General features: G+C 37.8%; 5 protein-coding genes across 5 annotated transcripts; 1 reads left to right on the top strand and 4 right to left on the bottom strand.

Moving 5' to 3' along the window:
- Nucleotides 1–575: 575 nt before the first annotated feature.
- SS1G_13419 (predicted protein) lies at nucleotides 576–689 on the top strand (the record flags this gene model as incomplete). Its single annotated transcript, XM_001585485.1, has 1 exon — nucleotides 576–689. One exon carries the CDS (start codon nucleotides 576–578, stop codon nucleotides 687–689), a length of 114 nt encoding a protein of 37 aa, XP_001585535.1.
- Nucleotides 690–2,069: 1,380 nt separating this feature from the next.
- On the bottom strand, nucleotides 2,070–2,578 carry SS1G_13418 (predicted protein; the record flags this gene model as incomplete). The annotated part of the gene is made up of 4 exons (XM_001585484.1): nucleotides 2,070–2,268; nucleotides 2,326–2,332; nucleotides 2,376–2,451; nucleotides 2,531–2,578. The coding sequence occupies 4 exons, from the start codon at nucleotides 2,576–2,578 to the stop codon at nucleotides 2,070–2,072; spliced, it is 330 nt and encodes a 109-aa protein (XP_001585534.1).
- A 513-nt stretch (nucleotides 2,579–3,091) lies between these two features.
- On the bottom strand, nucleotides 3,092–3,562 carry SS1G_13417 (predicted protein; the record flags this gene model as incomplete). Its single annotated transcript, XM_001585483.1, has 2 exons — nucleotides 3,092–3,244; nucleotides 3,503–3,562. 2 exons carry the CDS (start codon nucleotides 3,560–3,562, stop codon nucleotides 3,092–3,094), a joined length of 213 nt encoding a protein of 70 aa, XP_001585533.1.
- A 2,643-nt stretch (nucleotides 3,563–6,205) lies between these two features.
- SS1G_13416 (predicted protein) lies at nucleotides 6,206–6,712 on the bottom strand (the record flags this gene model as incomplete). The annotated part of the gene is made up of 1 exon (XM_001585482.1): nucleotides 6,206–6,712. The coding sequence occupies one exon, from the start codon at nucleotides 6,710–6,712 to the stop codon at nucleotides 6,206–6,208; it is 507 nt and encodes a 168-aa protein (XP_001585532.1).
- Nucleotides 6,713–13,679: 6,967 nt separating this feature from the next.
- SS1G_13415 (predicted protein) lies at nucleotides 13,680–14,960 on the bottom strand (the record flags this gene model as incomplete). The annotated part of the gene is made up of 8 exons (XM_001585481.1): nucleotides 13,680–13,742; nucleotides 13,901–13,998; nucleotides 14,042–14,064; nucleotides 14,141–14,183; nucleotides 14,315–14,443; nucleotides 14,707–14,798; nucleotides 14,841–14,849; nucleotides 14,917–14,960. 8 exons carry the CDS (start codon nucleotides 14,958–14,960, stop codon nucleotides 13,680–13,682), a joined length of 501 nt encoding a protein of 166 aa, XP_001585531.1.
- Nucleotides 14,961–17,489: the final 2,529 nt, after the last annotated feature.

The raw sequence follows: 17,489 nt of genomic DNA, 5'->3' as shown, positions 1-17,489 counted from the left end.
GGTATTCTTGGGTCGTACCTGGATTCATGAATCTGTACTCCGTACTGGATGAATGATGTGAGTGGGTGGATATTCTTAATCTCTGTGATATGTACCCGATTTTGAATAGGTACCCTATGAGAGAAGGGTTTTCCGAAAGAATAGACACAACGTTAACTTAGTCATATTGCTCATGTTGTGTTGTACAAGGTGATGAGATGAGAAAAGGTTGAATTCGTCTGTTGATTCGAGTGATGGCCCTAAATGCTGAATGGAGGTGATATTAGATTTCACGACATCGAAGGCTCATTGGTTGGCCTGATGAAAATATGAAGAATCGATTCATGCTATTCGTTCAAATCCGTTCAATTAGTTCGTTCCAGCATTTTAGCATTCCACTAATATCCAAATTGGCGTCGGATGGGCCCTTGTGTGTGATCCTTGAAGTTGCTCCACGATGCTCCACGGTTTTTTTCATCGCAAGGCACGTAAGCGCCATTACTGGTCAAAGCCGTATGGGATTATTCTTAGCGATATGCACGAGATGCAAGATGAATGCCATTCATCACCCATGATTGATCCTATCAGAGGACGAAATGGCGATGTCAGTGAGCAACAGTGCAAGGTTGGCACGGCATCTTTTAAACTATCGAGTCGTTGAGATGATTTGGATGGCTGGATTTGTCGGTGATGGTGATGGCGATGGATGAGCTTGAGTAACTTGGATTGACTAGAAAAGGATGAAAAGATCAAAAGATCAGAGGAAGAGAAGATAATTGACGAGATAGAAAAAGAATTAGACGAGTCAGACATGATGCCAAATACCCCGAATGAACAATTAATTCTTATCAAAAAAACCAATACATTCCCGATTCCATGTCATTATCTCTCGAAGCGCCAACAACAGCATTAATTGTGATTGTGATATTCTAAGTGGCAATATTCCCAATGGCATGATTTTGTACAAGTACCATGAAACTTAAAGAAGACATTTTATGAAAAAATCAATAAAAATTCGTTATTTTTCCTCGGCGACATGCCCTTTTTCAAAAGATTTTCATCCCGATTCTACATTAACCAACCCTATGTAGAAAACACATGTCAAAGATACCTAGGTAGTAGGTAGGTTTTCTTAACTACCTACTAGGTATTTTCAATCAATCAATCTATTCACCACGAAAATCGTCCGATTCTCGTTCCTTGCAGCATATCAATCTTCCCAATTTGATCAAAACTATACCTAATAGATGAGATGATCATTGATTGATCTGTCCATCCATCTATCCATTCATCCAACTTCAACCATCCATCCCATCTCATCTCATCCCTCATCCATCGATATCTATGGTCAATCAATCTCAGGTCAATCTCAGGTCTGAACTCAATTAAGAGCCGAGATAACAAGAAAAAACCGACAAAAAGATCATCCATCATCCATCATCCGTTCGTTCACCGTTGCGAGATTTGATTGCGCGAACGAACATGGTTTCGCAACCTTCCGAGCTTCCCGTTCCCCTGCTTTGAAGAATCCTTTTGGATATATTTGAGGGGAATATGAAGGGATTTGAATTCGGAGAAACCAGATAATTAAGTACCTACACCAGTGCCGTGTGTGAGAACTGTAAAAAGATCTCTCCTTCATCCGTGCTATCCTAGTTTGATTGGATGCATGTGCTTGTTTTGCTGGTTATTAATGTTGGATTATATCGAGAGATAGGAAAAGGTTGGAGCAAATATACTCTTGTGCTCCGTACAATATCCGGAAGCACCATCCAGATTCCATATTCATCACACACAAATAAAATGAATCACGAAATAATCCAGTAGAAAAGGTGATGGATGGATTGAGGTTTAATTGCTTACATCTATTTCTTATGTCGTATTCACATACGAACAAAAGATGCATAAGAGTGACGGGTTTATACGTGATTTCATCTATGATTTGCTAAATCTATATCCAGATGTGATGAAAATGTCATCCTCGGAACATGTCCATATTCGTTCCATCCATCTCAATCTCAACAAGTCGGGGAAGTATAAGATATCATTTTCGAACTCATAAATGCTACCTCCCTACCTACTTCCCTATCCTATCTATCTACTGAGACATTTCTCACGGCTGCCCAAGTGTGATTGAAGAACCATCTCGACATGTTCCCCTCATTTACAAGCACTTCTCTCCTATCATTATCGCTACTTGTTACCATGAACCCACTAGCTACATCCGCCAAGTCGATCTCGAGAATTCCCGCGGTCGAATTATCGTTGATGAGGACCACAAATATCTTTCTTTCAATCTAATGTATACATACTCCGTACATACATACACACATACATACTACATACCTTCTACCTACCGTGTGTGTAAAGAACAGGGGCTAATAATATATATGCACTGTAGAACATCGATGTCTGTCCTTCGCCGCAGAATAAGGCACAATACATTTTCTGCACTACTCTGCGGCTACTGTACTGTACTTCTATATATATGTGTGTATGTGTGTGCTCCATATATGTATGTATGTACGATAGGACCACATATCTGACCTACATTTGCTGCGGAGGATCCTGTCCGTTTCGCATCGCGTCGTCGTATCATATTAGACTATAGCCCCCACAAAGGTCAAAGAATAGGTCTAATCGGTACATACGATATGTACCGCCTCTTTACTTAGGTATGATGATATATTTATATAGAAAGTATGGATTATATAGAAATAGAAATAGTTACAAGAATAGAAATAGAATTAGTAGTAGGAATCTCAACCATGTATCTATACCTTAGAAACTTCTACGTATATTTAATAAGCTGAAGTTGAGGAAGTGATCTCACTAGGTATTGTAAGATTATGTATTCGGTACTCAATAACACCAGCACGAGCAATTTCCAAATCAACGCCAAAAGTACCAGTCAATACAGTCAACAACTCATCTCAACTCAACTCCTCAGATCAAATCGATATCAATCAAGCCTTCGCCCTGCCCAGAACTCAACGGCATACCCATTGCCCAACCCAAGGCTTCCCTTCCCACTGGTATATAAATACTGACAGAAATATTCGTCAAAATGATGAATATATGTATTCCAGCCAGACCACATCAAATTTCCGATTTATCCAAACCGAACGGATTTCATTGAGGTTCGTTCTGAGGAAGAAGTCGATAGTATCCAAGTGTACTCCGTACTTGGCATCGCTTGGATGTTCCTAGCTAGGGTTTTATGGATGAAAGGTGCCGGTGGGGGTTGGAGATGGAGAGAGATGGTCTAGTTTTAGTTTTAGTTTTCTAACGACTTTTGAGGGTTTGTAGGTTTCGATAAGCTTTTGGGGGGTTTCTTGTTGGTTTTGATGTCGGTGCTTGGTTTTATATTGTAAGTCTTATTTTTTATATTGTATGCTCGGATTTTATAGCGGTATTAGAATCTTCACAGAGATTTGTATCAAAATCTCGAATATTGAAGTTTGCTTACATTAGAACAGCGTCCAAGGAGTACTTACAAACTGTAATCTTACAATCAACTCACAGGTGGCTCATCATCTCCAATACTCCGGATATAATTTAATAAGAATGGTAATCTAGTCATCTTTTTACTATAGAAATACCAAGCAAGCAGTCAGTCAGTCAGTCAGTCAATCAATCAATCAAGCAAGCAGTACACTGCCACCAACTCATGTATCTCCAAATTTCGCTCTCTACACCACCACATTATATATCTCTAACTTGTCGCATGTTATGTTACATTCGACTAGGGAAATAAGATTCATTTCTTCATCTTGGTATTACATACATGCATCTATATCCATCAACCCATCCATACATCCCTCCTTCACTTTGATTCAATATAACCTAACCATCATTCCGCCCCCACAACCCCTCAATCTCAAACTTCCAATTTCCACCTTCAAACTTCATACTTCAATCTTCAATCTTCAATCTTCAATCTTCAGGAACATTACAGATATTCCCCACCGGGTGATTGGTATCTTCCTTACATAACTCATCTCATCTCATCTGATCTTTTTCTTTTCTTTTAGGTTTTACAACTACACTAATAACCATCAATTACATAAAACAATATTACAAAAGGTTTTGACAAACACGTCCTCATCCCCCAATCCCCAAATCCAAAAATCACCACACCATCTTTAAATCCCCCCAAATCCAATCCAAATATCAGCACACCACCTTCTAAGTTCTTCCCCCGTGTTTCGGCTCTGTTCTCGCATCCGCGAATCCCAATCCATTCACTCATCCACTCATCTATTCCCCTTTCCCCCAAACCAAACACAAACACAACCCAACCCAAACTAAACTAATCCTCCCAACCCATCGGTTCCCTATCCATTCTATTCGCTTCCTTGGTCAGGATGCATTACCTTTACCAGACAAACAATCGAGTCTATCGAGTCTAGGTCTTTTTTTGGGATTTTTGTATGTAAGTATGTGTTTAGTATGTATGGATTTTATACATCTAGATACCTAGATATTTAATGATATATGATGTGATTTATTTAAAGTATTTATTGTATTTTTGATTAGTTTGGTTTAGGTGATTAGTTTGTTGGTAGAGTGTATATATATATATATATTTGTAGTATTTTTTTTTATAATAAGTATTTGAATCTTTTTTTGAGAGGGAAGAAGGAGGGAGGGATCAAGATAGGATGAAAAAGAAGAGAAGTATAAGATTGTAAGTATAAATAATTATATATATATAATCTCTTTTATAAAATTAATATAATATTTTCTAAAAGTATTTTTTAAAAAGAGAATTATAATAATAATTAAAATTATTAAAAATTTAAAAATATAAATTTTTGTTAAAAGGAATAGAAGTTACCGGTACTAATCACGTGTCGTGATTAGTAATACGGTTACCTAAACAGGCTAGATTAGACGAACCATAAGCAGGCATATTGGTCCCCTCCGAGGATACTAAGAGGAAATTAATATGCCTACAGACGTAGTAATATAGTCAATATAGAGGCCTCTTCCACCCAATCTTTTAATAAAGTATTTATTTTTATTTATAATAAGTTTTTTTTTTTTTTTTTCTTAAATAATTTCTTTTTTTTTCCAAAAAAAAAAAAAAAAAAAAAAAAAAAAAGACACAAAAGATTATCAGTGTAAGGATATATCATGATATATATATATTTAAAATAAATCTTTAAATCTTATTGCTTTTGAGTAGAGACTTTGATATTATATATTATCCTCACTTTACTTTACTTCTCTTTACTCAAATACAGTATTACAACCCTCACAAACATCACAATCATCCATCACAAGCACCATATAAACAAACCACAAATCACATCACAAAAACAAGAAACCTCATATATAAACAACAAACAACAATATAATTCAAGATTATCATCACTAATCTCTCTTTCTCTCTCTCACTCTCTTAACTAGTGTATCCCCAACACACTAACACACCAACAAACTAATAATCTAAGCGAAAGCTTAACATTCCCTCCTTTCCTTTTCTTTCTTTCCTCTCACTAGGTAACTAACCCTGGGTATATTCATCATCAAATCATCAAATCATAAAAAAATAATAAAAAAATTCCTCCCCAGAAGAAGTCCAAAAAGTCCGAAGAAGACAAAAAATTCACACAAGCCATCCATCCCAAAAATAAACAATCAATCAATCCATCCAAGTAAATCCCGTCAACCATGCCATATGTAAATTCCTTCCTATGAGGTGTCTGTTTCACCATCATCCTGTAAATGTGAAGAAAAAAAGGAAGGAAGGGTAATCGATACGCCCCCAAGTTCCTTCTTCCTTTCCTATCCTGCCCTGCCCTATCCAATCCCATCCCATCCAATGCTATCCATGCATGTATTATTCAACTCCAGCGATCCTATCGCCCATCCAACCTTCATCGCAGTATCCGAATATCCATCATTTCGACAATGAGATATCACTGTAGATAAGCGATGTACGCGAATTGCTGCACGGCGTAATGGATGACTCGAGTTGCCTCTATATTCTTCCTTCTATATTCATTTCATTTCCTTTCCTTTCGTTTCGAGTCGAAGTCGCCTATTGAAAACGATGATATCTATCTATGGTATCTATCTATTGTGGGTATAATATACTATGATCTAATCAAGCCAGTTAGTAACTAGAACTCATCTCCAAGAAAGTACCTATAAAGGAAGTAAAACTTACCAAAAGATCCTATCCTAACAAACAACCAACATCTTCCAATCAGACACTTCATTCACCAACCTCGGCAATGGGCGTCATGTGTTTACTCGAGTTTGCACCAGAGCTATGTCTTGATTTTCGTGAACTAGATCCATGTCTCTTCTTGCTCTTTTCCGCTGCAGCCTTTTCCTTCTTCTTTGCTTTCTCAGCTGCATGTTGTGCAATTAATTCTCTCATAAGTGCGGCGTTGTCGACAACGACGTATTGTGGTTCGCACATGGATCCAGATGGTGAACGAATGTTTGGTGTGGCGAGTGGTGAACAATCTTCTTCTTCAAAGACGGAAGGATAAAGACCACATGAGAGTTCTTCGTCGGAAAAGGCAGAGGAGGTGTAGGAGTAGTTTTGGGTCTGAGCGTCGATGGAGTTGGTAGAGTTCATGGATGATCGACGTGGCCAAGAGGGAAAGGCACATGATGGAGATTGTGGACGGGAACTCGAGGAGGATGGGATCTCCATAGCGGAGGAGGTGCTATAGCTTGTTGAGGGTGGTGATGGTGTGTAAGAGAAATACATTTTGTTTGTATGTGTATGTGTATGTGTATGTGTAGATGTTCGAATAGATATAAGTTTATATCGATGTATGATAACTTCAAGATTGATTGAATCAAAAATCCGGGGTCGACTCCAGATATAAATATTGATAACCAAGCTACTCCACACGGAAATATTACTCAGATCAGAAACCCCCAGACCGAGTCAGTTTTGGCAGCCTAAGCAGTGAATGAATCACCGGTTCGTAATATGCAGCAAAGGAATCTCGGTTTCGCGTTACAGCGTGGTGTGTGTAGTGTGCGTAGTGTGTTTTGGAAAGTGTAACGATAAGTCTTGCGTCAGCCCTGCAGAAAACCTTCGTGTCGATCTGCGAATAATGGGTGAATGGCAAAGCGTAAAAATGAATCGCCAACTCGGTAGTTTACTCAGCCCCGGATTTTTTTGGGAGAGGGGCGTCAAAAGGTCAAGAAGATTCGGTCAAATCTTTCAAATACTCCGCTTATATATAAATATAGTCCGGAGTAATTCGGGGTCTGGAGAAATAAGCCTTGGGAACTTGGTAACGTTGGTTGGTGATGTCAAGTAATCGAGGGATGGCTGATGACTGAGATGGACGGATGGTTGGATGTAACGATATGAGATTTGATGAGGTCAGAATGAGTAAGTAGATAGTCGTTATCCTGAAATAGTTGTTTCTGGAGGAGGCGGATATCAAGATGTAATATAAGTTTTCTTGGAGAATCCAGATTTGCAAATGAGAATGATGATGGTGATGGATGAAACGAGAATCCCGTTGATATATTAATATCCAAATTTGTCTGACCCCCGTTTTGATTTTTTGTTGTGCACAGAGTATGCAAAGTTTAGTTTAGGTAGGTTTGCTTTATTTCTTTCCGTTGTATTATTGTAGTAGTGTAGTAATGTGGTAGTGCATGCGTTGGGATCTCTGACAGGTAAATAAATAGATAAATAAATAATTTAAATGTAGGTACAAATTATTAGTCTAGCTTTAGCCGTAGTTTTGAGCTTGGTTGGAAATGAATCATAATCATAATCACATCTGGATAATATGATAGACCCTCCCCGGAAGCAGGCCTGAGTCGCGAACGAACATTTTTTACGTGCATATCGTGCATCTTGGAGAGCGGTGGGCTGCCATGTTTTTTCTCCCTTATCCTTGTGATCCCTGTGCCCTCATGCCCTCACTTCTGCCCTTGTCATCCTTGTTTACTTTTTCTCTCACCAAACATCCAAACCTTCCACCAAAAATGTAAAACCTTCCTACCTAGTTCCCCACGCGCGGTGTAGCGGGAAAATGGATCTGTGGCTTCTTAGTCCTTCCGGAAGGCAGAAACACGTCGCAAAGAACAGGGAGATTACTGCTTTAGGTGATTAGTACCATGTCTCCCACCCGTCAGAACTTAGAAAAGAAAGAGTTTTCAAGGCGGTGACGGAAAAATGATAGATGAATGAATGAATGGGGCGCGTCTGGGCTGGAACTCACTGACTCTGACACTTTACTACTTTCATGAACATGACAAGCAGATGGGGATGACGGGGGACGGGGAAGAGTCTACGCCATGAATGGGGAATTAATTAGAATTTGGTGAATTGGCCCTAGCATTTTATCCATAATTTTACCGCTTTTGTTGGTGCGCAAATGCGCATACATAGAGGTTACATATTCGGTTCGCCTTACCACATGTACTAGATTTTCTCTGATAATTATGACTTCGGATTACAGATCACGAACTAGAATTCCGATAGAAGAAGCATGTGCGCGGGGCATCTGAAGGAGGAAGGGCCTTTTTGTCATGGGCCAATATGGGGCAGTTCATGGACTTTTTTTTTATCTACGCGCCAGAGTAAAAAAAGATGAGGACTAGATCTTTTTTGCTTGTGGATTTTGGGCAACGAGAAAGCCTAAACTAATATAATACTATCACGGAGTAATAAATTAGACACTTTTCTTGTTTATTATCACAAATGAAACTAATGAAACTAATGAACCTAAACTGTAAAGGTACTCATCGTCGCCGGAATGGTAGTATTCAACGGGACTTATTAATGTTGAGGATACAAAATATCCACCAACCATTCTCTCTACTAAGAAGTATTTCTTCGTCACGAAATATTTCCATATTCATCAAGAGTCGTACGGAGGTGTGATTGATCTACTCCCGTAAAGCATAAATTTTAACCATAATCCGTAACCCAATCGGAACAAGTCTTTGATTTCTTTTTCATCAATTCAAAATACTACTAAACAGACAAAAAATTGATCTGACCGCCAAACTTATCCCACCGGAACAAAATGTAATGTAACGATTTGCCTACCTGCCTTACCTACGGAAGTAGATAATCAATTCCCAAAATCCCAATTCCATCATATGAAAAGAGTAAGACGGTGAAGCATTTCAGCGTAGCTATCCCAACGCCAAAGAAGTACAAACCTATCGGAAGGACTCTTAACGTCTTTCACCGCTCTATTTTTTTTGATTTCATTGATCTACCTTGCATAATGCTGTCGCTATCGTACAGAAATTTCCCTACGTTTGCATTAATATTCTGTAACCTTAATTCTCGAATCTGCATTCTCTCTGCATTTTCGATCCGGCCGTCTTTCTTTCGCTTTTTGCTTTTTGATTTTTGATTTTTTTTTTGAGTTTGATACTTGTTTAATTCATTCTACAGTGTGTTTATCGATCACTACTCTTTCTCGTTAATCGTGGATTTTCAGGGTCTTGGATATGACGATAATCTTTGGACGTGACACCGGAACATTCACCCATCATCTTCAGCTGTCTTTGAACTTTAGGTCAAGATCTTATCTTAAAATACTTTTGCAATACTTGAAAAATCATTCAAGAGTTGATAATCATCTACGCTTCAGCTTGAGCATGAATCTCAAGTCAAGGCGGAAACAAGGTAAACAAAGCCGGTAAGGTAAACTCTTATGTTTGCAATTAATTCCTGCACTTTCCCATTTCCATACATCATCCGGGTTCCCGTCTCAACCCCATCCATCCCATTTCATCCCATCCATCCTCAACCATTATTAATCAGCATTTTTGTTTCGTCTGCTCAATGTTCATAGCTATGATATGCTAGATACCGTAGAGTGTTCGATGCCTCACCTCCGCAAATTGAAAACGGTCCGACCGGCTAACCTACGGCTATGTGCTTTGACGAGGGTCAGGAATGAAACAAGCATCTTTTTACCTTTTTTGTTTTAATTTTTTTCTATTTTTATTAAAGAACTACTTTATTGTACGAACAAAATTTTAATTTCTGACTCGTATTTCATTATCGCAAAACATGATTTACATTTCGGTGGAATGGAATATCCGGTACGGTATTCTTGATAATATTAATACAATACCTATAGATCTAGATTTCAAAGTTTAACCTTTGATCCCGTCGGAAGCTTTTCGGGGAATAACTTGAAAGATTAGATTTTCTTGTTTCGTGATATGTATGTTTCTTGATTATTCATTTTAGGGGTCCATACGATCGATGTATATACGTACAGTAGTTAGAAAACGGTCGGATGAAAAATATGTTAAGATACTTATGTATAGGTAGGTACTCTACATCCATCACCTGTGGCCTTGCTTTGATATGCGTGAGGTCAAGGTCTGCTGGCATTATCAAAAAGAAAACAACACATATGACCGCATTCCTCCTTCCAGTATGTATGTATGTATGTATGTATGCAGTTTCAGAATCGTTTAAGAAGTAGGTAAGTATACATGATCATCATCATATTTACTCCGGGACTAAACAAAACAAACCAAACCAAACCACATGAATCTAGATCTTGTGATGATGTTGATCTTAAGACTCGAGTTCTTTTTGAATTACCTAGGTATTTCTTTCCTTTTCCTTGACTTCAAACTTTCAAAGAGAGAGACAGAGAAAGCCCGAGTTCAGTTCATATCACCGAGGGAAAATTATATATTATATTATGTATGTACGTATGTAGGTAGGTAGAATTAATTCCCCGATGATATATATGTATGATGTGAATATCTTTTCATCTCCCGCGCCAATAACGACGGGTAGAAGTCATAGAATTCATAGAATTCATAGTAAGCAAAACCGAGACATAAGAAAGGAAATGAATGAGAAAATGGGATGAAAGCCTGAAGGATGGATAAGAAAACGGATAAGGAACGGAAAAGGATTTATCAGTCAAAAGATAACATACGTACGTACGGTACTCCGTGGACAGTAAGTAAAACTAACCCACTTTCTCCACTCCTTCTAGAATGAATAATGAATTCCTACCCATCTTTTTGCTAGGTTAGGTATTTGAAACAAAGATATTTATTTTACTCTGTATGGAGGGAGTATAAAAGAATAATAGATAAGTAGGTAATAATAATAAAAAGAAACCCACTCCTCTACAAACAAGAAATAAGAAATGAGAAACCCGCGGTAAAAACTCAGGTCTTCCTTTCTTCCTAAGACTTCCTTCCTTCCGTCATCCTTCATCCTTCATTCATTCCATGTTTGGAATATAATATAATACAATATAATATCGAAAAGAAACCTTCCTTGATTACGATACCGAGATGCTTCCGAAAAGGGATATTAGGTACTTAATTTCAGCGAGCTGGAAGAATAGGAGGAGGTTATATGGAGTATTTAATATTTAACATTCATTCATTCATGATAATACAATCAATAACTTAAAGTTCTGCATAGTAGGTAGACAGGTAGGTAGGTGGATAGCTGGTACTCGAGTAGATTGGATTTAATTTTATAGATTTATAATCAAGAATTCATTTTCATCTTTATCATCAATCAGCAATTCGCATGTTGTGTGGGATGTATAGTCAACTGGATTCTTACAATTGTTACGGAAATATCCCCCATTGGGATTTTTACGGTGCGGTGCTGTGCTGTGCGTGTAATTTATTGAATCAGCTCAGCGTCCAAGAATTTTTAAATGTAAATGTAACGTTGTTGGTGTTGTGTTGTGTTGATGTGGGAGTGAGTAAGAGACGGTGAGAGAAGGGATAGTCTTGGGATTAGATATGATGTGATGTGATGTGAGTTTGATGAGATATTAACTTTTCCTATTTTTTGCTGATGTACTTGTGCTGGGTGAGGATATGGGATTGTGTGTTGCACATTTGTATGGTATTGAGGGATTAGAAGGGATTTCTGATATGTATATATTGGATGTATGAGTATTGAGTTATCTAGGTAGGTAGTTGTAATGTGATATGATAAGATATAATAGGAAGCTTTGAGATGATAACCTTATATGGACATATATTACCTATTCAATAAATAATATAATTGGTCTAATCTAATTACCACTCGAATCTCATCTCATCTTATCTAAAAGCCCTATCATATATTAGACTTCCTTCTTCACTGTTGCATCGCCGTTTAGTATCACGGATAGTCGTTTCATCGTTGTATGGTAACTATCACATTATAGGTTTCCGAGCTTCGATGAAAAGCCTAGGATACTCAAACTCAACCTTTGGTAACACAATCCGGAGCGTAGAGTTTACTCCGGAGAATGAGTATGAGTATGATTGTGATTGCCTAGATAGTGGTCTACCTACTAGATAGGTAGATGAGGCAAATTCCTAGAGCATTATTAGCCATCTCATCATCTCATCTCATCATCATCATCACCAACCAGTCATTCAATATCCAACACGAGGTTCGTTATTTTTCTTCTTGTGACTTTTTCATCGCAATCTTCACCTTCCTCATCACCTATCTATCACTTTATCTTTAAGCCACACCTCACCGTCAAATCAACGTAAATTTGATATTAACAAACTTCCATGTGCTGGCTGGCTGGCTGGCTGACTGGCTAAACTTCATAAACCGCAACGGTAATTATGATTTTAATGACTCACTCACATCACGAATTGGCGTACATCAAATCAACATTTCACATCACACTACACAACACAATAAACAGTAAACGGTAAACAGATGAATTTCTAGTCGGAGTGACTGTGCGTGTAAGTGAGTCTATGTCGGCGAGTAATCCTTAGTACATACATATACTCATATACACAACATCAACGAACACCAAACCACAACATCTAAATGTCTAGCTAGGATGGATTTTCGATATTCGACAGACGTATGAGGTGTTTGAGGTAATTTTACTCCTGTGATTCATTTCAAATCAAATATCTCATCTCATCATCTTATTGATACTACTCGCCGATTGTCTACGCTAGCTTTCGTATATGTTATGTAGCTATGTAGCTAGGTAGGTAGAGAATGATGTTGTAATAATCTTAGCTTAATAAGATGTTCTCTCCTGTATATACAAAAGAAGTACACTTATTTTCGCCAAAAACCCTAACTCATATACATGTATATCACATGTCACGACATATCTATTCTAATTTCTTCGGGAGAAGTCGAGTTGAGTTTTGAGTTGGACTCGAGGATTTCGTTGCTGTGGTGTTTTTCAATGTGTATTCTATACATAGGTATACACTGAATTATAATGTGTTGTGGTATGATAATCAAACCAAATCCAATCAAATCATGAATGAATGAATGAATTTATTCATCCCTCGACTTTTTACCCCTCCATTCAATTCAATCAGTGACCCCACACTCCCCTCCCTCCTTCGATTCCGTTCATCAAAATAATTCTGCCATTTGTTTTATTGTATTGGTTTTTTTTCGATTCCTTATCTACCTGCATATTCTCCCCTCCTCACTTCACAGAGTTAGAAATTTTCAGATGAAAAATCCTAGTCTTTACCTAGTACCTACCTACCTATCTATCCACAGTATTCAAGATCCCACCAAAAAGTACCCGCGGTCATAACATCATTTTCACCCCTCCTTCTCTTTCTTCCCATCATACCTACCTACTCCGTCCAAGCTACTCCATACATCTCCACCAAGAAAAGAAAAAAAAAAACGAAACAAAAAAGAAAAGAAAACAATATCCAAATTAACCCTAGTACACTCCCTCTATAAAAATCACTCACAAAATAAAACATGCAGCCAACTGGGCAAAATTGAGCCGCAGCTGGGCATCCTTACATGACTAGTCTATTAAGTAGTCCGTCCCAAGCTTTTTTCTAAAATACTACTACTGCTACTACTACTGCACAACATGTTGTTCGACCTTTGGTGTTCATCCCACTTGTGAGTGTAGTTCGCTCTAATACTGTACTTCCAGTTCACTGGTGGTCGTAAACTTACTTGCGGAAGATTTTTGAATCTTAGGGTTTTTTTTCGGCTGTGGATTTTGTTGTTTGTGTTGCCCCTCCACCCCTCATGTATTATGTCGTAGCTATTTACTGCATACGGTTGTTTATTAAGTACTTTCTTTATATTACATACCTCCACTATACTCTGTACTTGCTCTAGACGTGCATAGTACATAGTACATACATACACATCCACTCTGCTCCACGAAATATCACACTCGAGTATACTTACTCTCTCCACGGAGGTATATAGTATGTACTCCATATGCAGTGCACTGTACACAATACAATATATGTACCATATCACGAGGAAATCAAAAGACCCTCTTCACCTTTCATGATGTATCCCACATAACTCCACAATACGGAGCATAGCATGCAGAATCATAGAAAGATGGGTACATACCTACGAGTACCGAACTTTTCACAAATTGCTGTACTATATCCGTCCAAATTATCCAAGCAATCCCTCCCTCATACAGAGGAACTATTTTATCCATCTCATCTCCACATGGCACATCGATATCCCTCCAAGCTGATTATCCATTTGGAGATTTTATTAAAATTTAGTAATCGACACCTTGCTCGAGAAAAATTTTCTTCTTTGCATATTGTATTGTGTTTGAACTTTGAAGACGGCGTTGGTGTTTGTTTATGTGGTGTATACTCCGTACGGAGTTTATATGTACATTGATTATTGTACAGTGTATGTATGTATGTACTATATTCTCAAGCCAAGCTATTACATCCGAGTACTTATGAACTATAGGGACTAGATATCCTCAATATGTCACTGACTGATGGATAGTATGAAGATGGTGATGCGAACTGCTCGCTCGCTCTTCATTCCAGATGGGGTAACTTTACCCTTGGTATTGTACTCTGCTGTACTGTGCTCTGTTGTTTAACTTTAACTATCCTTCTGTACATACCATACCATACTACAGTACATACATACATACATACATACATATACATAAAGCAATACCAGCACACAAATAAACTTACATGATGTATACGGAGTATACACCAGACAGAGGTAAAGGCAACATGTGGATATCTTTACACCATATGTACTGTACTCGAGTAGCCTAAGGTAGGTAAGTAGATGGGTATATATACATGTGGGTAAACTCCGAGTCTGTTTGTTTGTACCTTTACTTTATAGTGCATATGAACAAGAACGTGAAAACGCAAAATTCATCCCGAAATTTACTTCCTAAATTTACCGATGGGGAATTCACCTAATAGTGGGGATATATGTGATAATCACATGAAGAGGGGATTTATGATTCTTAATTCTTGAATTTCCATGTGATGAGTAAACAGATAGACGCACGTGGGATTGAGGTGGGATTTATATGCTATGCTATGGGGTGGATGTTGCAATTGCTTGCTGGTATCGGGTGAAGTTGAAGTTGGGGAAAAAGCTTTAGCCGTGATGAGGTCCTTTCATTGATGTCTAAGATTGAGGTTATCCGAAAAACTTTGATGCATGTGATGAGGAGTTTCAGTACTCGTGTGGTATTATAATTTTTGATTTTTGGAGTAGATCTAGGAGTAAATATGTGGCTTTCTACTGTTGTTTCTTGTATTCTTGATATTTAATCTCCTGTCTCCATCTTCATTACCTCTTCTACATATGGAAAAGGCCAATCTCTCAACACATTAAATTTTAATAGTGAGTTATTCATCAGCATCTTCATCTCTGATATCATCTCTATGCCTTCACTAAAACCACAAAATCACTAAACCACCAAAAATCCAAATAATCAAGTAATTAAGTAATCAAATCTTCAATCCAAAATATTCCAACCATCAATCAGTCCAATAAAAAACACAAGTTCGCAACCACAAGCAAACCACAACCAAGCCACATCCAAAAATATCCAAATAATCACAACATACCTACTTACCTACATATAGCACTCCCGAGTCCCTCTCGTCATTCCACTCATCCATCTATCCATCCATCAACCTCATGCAAAACACATGCACCGCATACACTGCATGTATTTGAATCACCAGCTCCACCAGCTTCACTAGCTCTTCAATGTACCAGGCAGGTATTTTTTCCGAGTCTGCTGGGTACGAGGTAAGTGCTAATCCTACAACTACAAGTCTAGGGTACTGACTGGTACGGCGGTATATGTGATGGATGATTATGGGGAGTTTCAATTTGTGGGAGGGAATAGGTGTATGATGTGTACTGGTGCTGGTATTGGATGTGGAGTTTGATTTTGAGCTTGAGCTGGAGTTTGAATTTGGAAAAGCTATGGATTTTTTATTTGTATGTATATATATGAAGGAATAGATAAATAAATAATGAAATCTTACACACATATATACACGGACACAAAAGGGAAGAAAAGGAGAATATAGACAGGAAAATTAAAGGAGAATAGAAAATGTACACAACGGCTTGTTTCTTTGTATGTCTGCATTGCTTATACGCTATGCTGTGTAATGTGGTGGATATGTGATTTTTGATAGGTTGTTCTGGAGGTGGGATATCGTTTATGGATGTTGAGTGTAGAGCTCGAGGTGGAATGTAGAATGTATATATGTATTAGTACGAGACGAATTGAAAGGAGAGGAAATGAGGGCGAGACACGAGTATGTTGTGTGTGTGTCTGCTAGAGGAGGGGATTTATTGTATGTTTTTGGTGGCTTGAGGTTAGATTTGAAGTTCAAACTTCAAAGTCTGGTAAGGTTATTTAGATTGGAGACTAAAGTTTACTTACATTTAGCAAGTAGTTCTATATCTAAGCCCTAGGGATGGGAAAATCTAGATGTGCATTATGAATCATGGATGATAGATGATAGATGATAGATATAGTCACAATTATATAAGAAGCCCATCGGATAGGACAGGATAGGATAAGATAGGATAGGGGGTTAGGGCATAGGTGTTAGGTTGAGGGTATTGACGAGCTCGAGTTTAGGGTTCGAGGGATGGAGGGTAGACGGATGGGTTACTATTTCTTTGATAGAACTATTTTGTTTATTTGTAATCTAAGATATTATTTTGGATTTTGATTTCTATTTTGGTTTTAAGATTTAGTTTTGATTCTCGATATAATATATTAAAATGCTACAACTCTCTTGTGAATTCTAGAATATAAATTTAGAACTACTATTTTATTATAGATCTATTCAATATCTCCCTTCACTTCTTTCTTATCCTATACCTCAAATCCCTTACCTATTTCTTATCTTACATATATTTCTTACCAGGTTCTAATAACAAATATATAAAAAGGCAGATCCGTCCATATCCTGTCTCTACTCTCTCCAACCCACCCATTCTACCCACCACATACTCCTCCCCAATAGAAAAATTTCAAACCCAAGATTCATAATCCAAGAATCAAAAATCAGTATTACCAACAAATAATCCCAATAACCTCTTACATCTTTTTTCCTAAAACAAACACACATAACATAATCCAAAATCTTCTACCTCCAACTTCCAACCTCCAAATGTCAAATACCAAGTTTTCCACCTCTCGCTCCGGGCCGAAATTCCCTCTTCTTCTTTCTATTCTCATTCTCATCCCCATCCTCTTCCAACTTCTAAC

This window comes from Sclerotinia sclerotiorum, genomic scaffold, assembly GCF_000146945.2.
Source record: "Sclerotinia sclerotiorum 1980 UF-70 scaffold_25 genomic scaffold, whole genome shotgun sequence".
Taxonomy (NCBI): Eukaryota; Fungi; Ascomycota; class Leotiomycetes; order Helotiales; family Sclerotiniaceae; genus Sclerotinia; species Sclerotinia sclerotiorum.
This window is presented reverse-complemented; position numbering and strand designations above follow the sequence as displayed.